This window comes from Triticum aestivum, chromosome 2B (genome assembly GCF_018294505.1).
Source record: "Triticum aestivum cultivar Chinese Spring chromosome 2B, IWGSC CS RefSeq v2.1, whole genome shotgun sequence".
Classification (NCBI taxonomy): Eukaryota; Viridiplantae; Streptophyta; class Magnoliopsida; order Poales; family Poaceae; genus Triticum; species Triticum aestivum.
Window position 1 is genome coordinate 749,430,457 of NC_057798.1, and position 9,845 is coordinate 749,440,301.

General features: G+C 44.8%; 1 protein-coding gene across 1 annotated transcript; it reads right to left on the reverse strand.

Annotated features, from left to right (window-relative positions):
• Positions 1-2,657: 2,657 nt before the first annotated feature.
• Positions 2,658-6,082, reverse strand: LOC123047129 (receptor-like protein 1). The gene is made up of 5 exons (XM_044470620.1): positions 5,737-6,082; positions 5,502-5,648; positions 5,174-5,395; positions 4,860-5,075; positions 2,658-4,775 (listed from the first exon to the last, which is right to left on the reverse strand). Exons 1-5 carry the CDS (start codon positions 6,047-6,049, stop codon positions 2,722-2,724), a joined length of 2,952 nt encoding a protein of 983 aa, XP_044326555.1. The 5' UTR covers positions 6,050-6,082; the 3' UTR covers positions 2,658-2,721.
• Positions 6,083-9,845: the final 3,763 nt, after the last annotated feature.

Below are 9,845 nucleotides of genomic sequence, written 5' to 3' on the forward strand. Positions count from 1 at the left end.
CTTATGTTGAACCTTTTCCTTATTAATAATATGGTCGTATGCATCGTTCTGCTGCAGAGTCCGGGGATCAACCCCCTTTTCGAAAAAAATACAACCAGTTTGCCTATTGATGTAACTTGATGTCCTATGCCTTATCCTGTAGATGAATGAAAACTTCACGTTCGACCTGAAAAAGGTAGTAGCCGTGCAACATTCAAGATGTCTCATGTGAAAGAAGTCAAATAATGCATTTTTGGGGGCACATTATGAACATAGATACTTGAAATGATTTGCTGAACTATATACTTTATGTCATGTTGAGTCTTATTTAGAGGTTGTTTGAACATTCTCCTTCCCATTCTAAAATGCCACAAGTTTCCTGTATCCTTTTTTGATTATTCTGCATTCACAGGGAGAGATCACAGTTGAAGCTGAAGGATGGTACGATTCTTGACCTGGAAAAACAGGTGCTTATATTTTTCTATTACTGTTTCTTGTAAAATATACTCCCTCTGTCTCGTAATGTAAGACCTTTTTCCATTAATGTTTTTTGATTCTAGTGTAGTGTCAAAAAATGTCTTACATTATGGGACGGAGGGAGTATAATCTTTGGGAGGTGGGTTTCAGTACAAGGCTATTGGTAAACTCCCCCTCCCCCTTGGCTCCGGCGTCGCTCCCGCAGGGGCGTCTTAGGCGGCGCTAATCCTAGCCACCGCCGGCTCCCTCGCCACCACTGGAGGGGGTCGCCGGAAAGCCGCACGTCCGCCGGGGAGGGTGGTGGCGAGGAACTGTCCGCCCTGTTTCGCGCATGGGGCTTTGGAGCCGGGGTGGCGGCCTCGGGTGGTGGTGCGTCGTCGTCTTCAGCTGGCGGCCGTCGCTGGTGCTGGCCGCCCCCTTTGGTCACGCGGGTGGCAAGCCGGCAGCGGGTGGTGGCTGCGGGGCGCGGTGGCTGCGGGGGGCGCCCGCCCCGGATCTGCGCCTCCGCCCCCAACATTTTTGGCCCTTGTCAGATCTGGTCTCCGGCTGCCCCAGGTCGTCGGCGCCCTTTCTGTGGTAGGGGTCGGGAGATGTGGGGCCTGGAGAAATCCATGGTTGGTTATGCCGGCCAGGACGATGGCGATGCCTGAGGGCGCCGTCTCCTACTTGTAGGTGCCGTCAAGGTGACCCCTTCCCTCCTTCTGCCTCTCTCCCCTGCTCATGCACCGGGGTGAAAACCCAAATCCCTCTGGATTGGGCGGCAGTGATGCTCGTGGCGCCGTCACCTTCATGGAGGTGCCGCCTTCAGTGAGCATGGGGTGGTGGCAAGTTCGGTCTAGTTGGTGGGCGTCCGGTGGCGACATGGTTGGAGTTGGTGGTGTCTTGGAGGTTCTTCTCCAAGTTCAGTGGCTTCCCACCATTGTTGCTCTGTCATCAGCAGCCCCACCGTGCATTTTGCTTCTCCTTGCGTGTTGGTTCCATCCCAGTGCCATGTTTGCCTTTGTGGAGCTCGGCGACGCGAGTTGGTGGTGCCTTGGTCTGGCTTTCCGGGAGGCAATGGCGTAGGTTGTACACCTTTGCTCTTGGGAGAGCGTTTGCATCGTCCGATGGATCGGCGCCTCGTGCGAGGTGAGGGGCTAGGGAGCCCCTTCGGAGATGTAGGAGGTTCTCAACAGTTCGGTCGGAGTCTATGGAGCTGTCAGCGTTACCCTCACATGCTAGTTGTTAATTCAAAGCCGGGCTCGACTTGAGCCTTCGTTCAAAAAAAAAGTAACATGACCTATATAATCACTGCGGATAAAAGACTTCAAATATTCCGTTAAGTTACAAAAGTCTATTGCGAAGAGTTCGCATGCTGATGATCTCAAAGGAGGTATGCTGATGCCACTAGCCATGGAATCAGATTCTGGAAAGGGTAAAAGGTCGTCAAGAACAAGCAAGAGAAGGAATTAGTGGCGACTTTGCTAGTATGAATGCATGAACCTTCACCAGTTGTTGTATATGCTAAGATTCTGCATGTTAACTTCTGACTTTGTGTGAGAAGCGCAAGTCGCTCTTTCATTGCAGTTTCTCTCACTGTACTAATCAAGTTCATCTGATGCACTCAGCAAGAAAAAGTAGAATCTGATACAAAATACAATTTTGTTACATACCGAGAAAGTAATTTCAGGAATGCACACTACATAACTGTAATACTGTTATGCATTACATAACTTGCAATTTGTAATTGTTCAAGCACTACAGCTCGAGCATTACAGATCTTCCATAAGGATGCGTAATTGCTCAAGCACTGTCAATAAATGACATTTTGTTCAACATGATTAGTTCTATAACTATCTAAATGTCGATGTTTTAGATACATTCCTTTTTACAGACTATTAGAGTAATAAAATAATTTTAGCAAAAAGTTAAAAAATAGTGGAGTGACTGATGATCGCAAAGGAGGTATGCTGGTGCCACAGGCCATAGAATCAGATTCTGGAAAAGGGTGAAAGGTCAGGAAGAACAAGAACAAGCAAGAGAATGAATTTGCGGCGACTTTGCCAGCATGACTGCATGAATCTCCATTATTTGCTGCATATTAAAGGGTCTGATATATCCTCTTTAAGAAATAGTACAATCTGTTACAAAGTAGAGTAGGTTACATTAGAGCCAGAAAGAAACTTAAGGAAGCTATGTGGATCTTACATTTAAAGATTATACATATCTAACATGTAATGCTCAAGCACTACATGACTGTAGTACGGATGTTTAGTGGCCCAAGCACTACATCTTGAGCATTACTGATCTTCCGTAAGGATGGCAAAATGAGAACCCAACGGTGGCCCAAAATGTCAACACAAAGCCGGCAGCTGTGACAACATATAGAACTAGGTCACTGGGCGTCTCTTCCACATCATTCCCCACAGCAGGATCTGGACCAGGAGCAGCACAAGTATTCCCCTGAGTAATCTCGTGAAGGTTGGCATTGGCTAGGTAGCTGTCCATGCTGAATGAGCCGAGCTGTCCATAGTTTGGTATGCATCCTGACAAGTTGTTGTATGCCACAGAGAATGCCCCCAATGATGACAATTGATTTAACTGCCAAGGTATTGGTCCACTCAGCTCATTGTGGGAGAGGTCCAAGCTTTCTATCTCCTCCATGCCTCCCAAGGTCGGCGGGATCGGGCCAACAAAGAAATTGTATGACAGGTTAAGGGATTTGACATGGCTTAGGTTCCCTAGCACCCAGGGAATTTCTCCATGCAACATGTTTGCAGATAAGTCGATTCCAGCCATTGAATCGAAGAAATCGCGACCGTACGTGTAGATATTCCCTTTGGTAGCAAAGCTGAAATCCCATAGGTCATAAGAAGTGTGATAGGAGTAAATTGCAAACCAATCGACCAACTGGAAAATTTGATCGTCTATGTCGCCTTGGAAAGAGATGTTACCAATACATGATGGTAACGAACCTGAAAGCATGTTGTGTGACATGTCAATTATCCTCAAGTACAGGAGTTTGCACAGGTTTGGAGTAATCTGTCCTTCAAACTTGTTTCTGCCCAAGGAAAGTAGCCTAATGTTATCAAGATAACCTAGCCAGTGCAGATTGCCTGTGAACTGATTCTGTCTGATATCCAAGGAAATCATATTTGATGTGTTGAAAAGGGTATAAGGAAAATCACCAGATAAGGAGTTTCCCGACAGGTTAAGAAAACTGAGTACTATAAAGCTGCAGTTCGGTAGAGGCCCTGTAAGGTTATTGCTTGATAGATCCAAAAGAAGAATTCCTATGATGCCACAAATTTTCTGATGAATTTTGCCCGTTATACGGTTGCCAGCAAGACTCAAGACGGCCAAAGATGATAGATTCCACAATGAAGCGCTAAGTCTTCCAGACAGCTTGTTATCATGCAAATCCATGACACTTGCATAACCTGATAGATTTTGGGGTATTGTTCCTTCAAATTTGTTCCTATCCAGGTACAGTTCATTTGTATTGATCTGACTATTGACCCCAGCAAAAATCTGACCACCAAGTTTGTTGTTTGAGACCCTGAACACGCCCGTGCAACTAGAGAACACACAGGCTGGAACTTCCCCAGAAAGTTTGTTGTTTGATAGGTCTAAAATATCCATCTGCCTCATCTCGCACAATGATGGTGGTATGTGCCCAGAGATGTTGTTACTAGAAAAATCTAGAACACTCAGCATTGGAAACAATGAGCCGATGTTGGTCGGCAACTGCCCCTCGACATGGTTCATGTGTATTCTAATAATCTTGAGGAACGATTGGGTATGCCATATTGGGCCCAGCGTTCCAGTTAGCGAGTTATTTCCCAGATGTAGTTCCTGTAGTGTTGATTCCTTTGTAAACAACCAATTTGGCATGCTACCCGACAAATTATTGTTAGACAAATCAAGCACCTCTAAATGACGCTGTGTGCGTAAAAAATACGGTTCCACAATAATGTTCTTGTCAAGGTCACATCCAGAAAGCAATAGCTGTTTCAATTGGAACATAGGTGTCCATCCAGGAATATTGACAATAACAACTAGGTTTGAATTGCCTGAAAGGTCTATCACTTCTAGTTTTCTGAGATTTCCAAGCCAAATGAAAGAAAATTTACCAGTCAAATTGTTTTGGGAAAACCAAAGACTCTTAAGCGAGGGTGACAGATTAAAAGACCGATTTGTCGGAATTTGTCCTCCAAGGAAATTTGTTGAGAGGTTCAACCGTTCAATATGTGGAAGCAAAAGCAAGAATGTTGGAATGCTTCCGCTGAATCGGTTGGAACTCAAATACAACTCTCGTAGCTTCTGAAGATTTACAAATTCTGCAGATATAGGAAAATCATGACGCTTAGCAACGCTGGCAACATTACTTTTGCTGATATAAGCGGGAAATGCTCATTTTGTACCTTGTTCAGTCGGAAGAGGTCCACTCAACTTATTATTCTCCAGATGTAAGACCTCAAGGGGAACTGGCCCCGAAGACAGATTAATAGGAAAACGCCCCTCAAAGTTATTATCTGAGAGATCTAGGGACTTCAGACGAGGAAGTGCAAATAATGACACAGGGAGAGATCCGCTGAACTGGTTGTCACCCAAATTCAAGCTCCTGATGTTTTCAAAAGCTGCAATGCATACAAGTAGCTAGTATAATTATTACAGGTGGCAGAAACTGAGGTAAACATGAAAATCCCTTTTCGAATGTAAGATATATTATTTTTACCTCTAACTGGGAGAGTTCCGTTGAGGCGATTATGACTGAGATCTAAGACTTCAAGTGAAATTGGTCCCAAGAATAAACTTCCTGGAATACTCCCACCGAATTCATTTCCCGAGAGATCTAGGATCTTTAGATGAGGAAGTGCAAATAGTGATCCTGGGAGGTTTCCGTTGAATCCATTCCAAGACATATTCAGTTGTCGCAAATTTCTAAGATTTTCAACAGCTGTAAAGTGTGTATGGACATGAGGATTACGGATATGAATATTTTTATATATGTCTATCTTGGTACTATAAGAATTACTTAGAATTATAATTTTTTATGACCTTACCTGTGGCTGGAAAACTTGCATTCATTTCGTTATCGTTGAGAGCTAAGACTTCCAGTGAAACAATTTTCCCAATAAATGCCAGGAAACCCCCTCCCAAAAGAGTGCCACTGAGGTCGAGATATCGAAGCTTGGATAGTCTAACTAGCCCTGCAGGTGTTTTTGTTTGCACAACCATGAGAATAAGAAGCCACCACACATGTATATTGTTCTAAGAGACTTTGGAGCACATACGTACCTTGCAAGCTTAACAAACAGGCAGGATTGTATGATAGATCTAGGTACTGAAGCTCATGGAATGTAGAAAACACTGTCAAGTTTAAAGACCAGCAATCATCTGCATCTATCGTGACATATACAGAGGAAAGGTTGAGATGAGACACTCTTTGTGTTCCATTGTTGCATTTCACACGCTCCCACGAGCAGCAGTCATCACCATCCTCCCCCCATGAAACAGGTGCAAGCATGGATCGCGTTCTCAGCAGGGAAGACCGGATGTCCAGTAGTGCAGCCCTCTCCTCCACGAAGCAGCCAGAGGACGAGTGGAGCATGGTCTGCAACAACACAAGTAGTATCAAAGACAATGATCCCCATGGCAACCAGCTACCCATATCTGATACATAATAAGCTTTCCCTTCTCCTGTCTGTGCGCATATAAATGGTGAGTGGTTCTAACGCCTGCAGGCTTGCTTTATCTTTCGGTAGCTTCATACTAAAAAAGACAAGGACATGCAAGGAATACAAGTCCAGGAGTACATCCTGGGACACACGGTGAGTTTACTTGGACCAACACTTGAGAAATCGTACACCATCCACCGGCCGGGGACTGAGGAAGGCGGACTAGACCCTAGGCAACTATGTGTGGTCGATGCTCTGCGCGGATTTCGCCACTGCCAGTTGCGTCCGGCCGCCGGCGACGGCGACGGCCGAAAGCGAACGAGTCCTCACTTCTTTCGCCGGGCCGGTAATAAGGCCGGCTAACTCTACTTCTTCCAGGCCCCACTTCTGCCCCACTTTCTTCCGGTAATAAGGCCGGGCCGGTAATAAGGCTGGGTTGGCCGCTTCTGCCAGGCTGCATCGCTTGCCTGGGCCTGGCCGAGCAACGCTCGCTGCCTCCCGTCGCTCGCTCGCTAACCGCCCGTTCGATCGCTGGCTCCTGCTCGATCATTTTTTTTCTCTCGCCAAAAATTGCTCCAGTATGCATTGACTTTCTTCTGGAAAAAATCAGCCGGTTTGCTACAGTATGTACTCTTGTATTAGAAAAAAGTTCATCGAATTTGAAAAAAGTTCATCGAATTCGAGAAAAAAGTTCATCAAATTTAACAAAAGGTTCATGAAATTTTGAAAAAGTTCATCGAATTTTAAAAAGAAGTTCATCGAATTTCAAAAAGTTCATCAAAATTGAGAAAAGTTCATCAAATTGAAAAAAATCATCAAAATTGAAGAAGTCAATCGATTTTGAAAAAAAAGTTCATCGTATTTCAAAAAAAATCTTTGATTTTGCAAAAAAATCGTCGCCTGTGAAAAGAGTTCACGCATTTAAGGAAAAAAGAAAAAAAAAGAAAAAGGAAAAAGAAAGCAAACAGAAAAACAACTGTGTCTTTCCCATTTTAGAAAAGAAAACTACTCCCTCCGTCCGATAATATTATGGGACGGAGGGAGTAGCACATCCCGTCTTCTGATCAAAGTGGTTAGTGCGCTCGCTACTCAATCTGAACAACCATGGTTCGAGTCACAGTTGGATGGGCCGGCCCACTAAAAAACCTAGTGTACAGACGGGGTGTGCGCCCTGGACCGAATGCCCTATATTCGGCGCCAGGATTTGGCGTATATCTCACCCGCAGCGAGAGGGGAGCATCCTTTCCGTTCTAAAAAAGAAATTCCATTCTAAAAACAGAGGAGCATCCTCTCGCCTCGGGGGGGGGGGGGGGGGGGGGGATCGATGCGCCAAAATCACTAATTGAGGAGCACTCATTATGAAGATTATTCCCACCATCCCAGGTTGCGACAAGTGGCGCGCTGCATGTGTGCCACTTGCCGCAACCTGGGAGTTTTAAAAATGTTTTATCTCTTAAATCATGCGTCCAAATCTCGAACCGATTTTGCCGTTGGATTCCTCGCGTCGTGATTTTCAAAACTAGATCACATGTTGATAAGTTTTGACGGATTTTTTTTAGAAAAAACCGGACGGAAAAACTGAACCAGGAGCACGGGTTTTTTCCCTTTCTGAAATAGGCACGCCCATGCCTCTCGCGAAATCACAACCGTGACTCTCACGGAAGCAAAACTGTGTCTCTCGCGGAAGGAAAAAAAATAGAAAACACGTTGTTTTCACGTTTCCGAGAGGCACGGCCGTGACTATCGCGAAATCCCAACCGTGCCTATCATGGAAGCAAAACCGTGCCTCTCGAGAAAGGAAAAAAATATAAAACACGTCTTTTTCTGTTTCCGAGAGGCACGGCCGTGACTTTCGTGAAAGCACAACCGTGCCTCTCGCGAAAGAAAAACCGTGCCTCTCACGGAGGAAAAAAACAGAAAACATGTTTTTTTCCTGTTTCCGAGAGGCACAGCCGTGCCTCTCGCGGAAGGGAAAAAACAGTAAACACGTTTTTTTCCGTTTCTGAGAGGCACGGCCGTGACTCTGGCAAAAGCAACACCATGCCTCTCACCAAAGCAAAACCGTGACTCTCGTGAAAGAAAAAAAACACGTTCTTTGCGCAATTTTTTTTATAAAAATAGCTAAGGAATACCGGTGGAAAACCGAAACATAAAAAAACCTAGAAAAAAATCATTTAAAAAGCCGAAAACACGTGCGGAAAAATAAAAAACAAAATCCGAAGGAAGCGCCTAGAGCGCGACACATGGCGGGCGGCTAAGAGCGCGCCAAGTGCCGTTGATCGTTGTGAGGCTTCCAAAAGAGTGCTCGTCAACTAGCCTTAGTCAGCCAGCCCATCAAACGGTTTTAGAAAGGTTCTATGGATCGGCTCGGAACGGTTTTAGAACCTTCCACTTGCTTTTTCTTCTGTTTGTTTCTATGCGTCTTCTTATCGGTTTTCTGTTTCCTTTTACATTTATTTTCAAATAACATGTATAGGTTACAAAAGTCACGGATATCATTTTGATATGTATGAACATTTTTTCAAATGTCGCATACATTTTTTTGAATAGTACAACTTTTTGAACATTTTTTCAAACGTCGACTGCGGGCGGGCAGGGGCAGCGATCGGTTGGGGGGTCATGGGTGGGCGTGAATCGTGACGGGCGGGTGGATCGACTGTGTACATCTACATGCAGCTCGTACGTGCCACATGACCATACTGTCCTTATACGGTTTGGGAGGGGGGTGTACACCGAAGCGGAGGCCATACAGGAAATGTATGTTTTGATCTTTCCACCTGAAAATGGTAGCAACTTTTTTTCTGAGAAACACTTGTAACTATATTCACACTCATAACAATTACTGATTTGGACCTAAGATCCAAGAAAATACAAAGTAATTCCTATGACTATGACTAAGAATTACAATGAAATCTCTTGAAAACACCTTGTTCACGGTGTCAATTTTTGCTCGAAGAAATACTCCAAAGACTTCGGTAAAGATGCCGCAGTTGGACTGGAGCAACGATGTTGTCATCTATCACCCACACGAACATTATCAATAATGGTTTTTGAAAGCGCCTTAAGTCGCCCATCCGAAAAGATGGGAAGCCTTGATCGATGAACGTACTTGGGCTGGGGATGATCCCCTAGAAGTGCAGGCCGTCGAATCACTATATCTTCACCATGGTGTCGATGAAATATTTCACATTCACAAAGAATCAGACCAACAAAAAAGGCTTGACACAACAACATAAACTCCTCAGATCTGAATAATCGGATCCGCAAGAACAGAAAACTCTCTAATTTCATGGCACCGCCAAAAGAACGAGATGAAATTTATTCTCACAAAAATGTGATGATCACTAGACGATGCGAAAAACATAGAGGTCTTGAAGATCCGAGGTCCCCCGACCTCTCAGTGCCAAGATGGCAACCGGAGGCAAGGGGGCCTAAATTTCTCAGATGGTGATGGCGGCGGCAGAAAACCGAAAAAATGGTAGCAGCTATGCAACATTCAAGAGGTGTCATGTGAAAGAAGTCAAATAACCATTCTAAAAAAAATCCGTTCTAAAAAGAGAGGATCATCCATCTCTCACCTCTGGGGATGGATGCGCCCTCGCCTTAGTCGGCGAGCCCATCAAGCGGTTTTAGAAAAGGTTCTATGGATCGGCTCGGAACGGTTTTTAGAACCTTCCGTTTGTGTCTATGTGTTGTGTTATATAGTTTTTTCCGCTATTTTTAAACTTA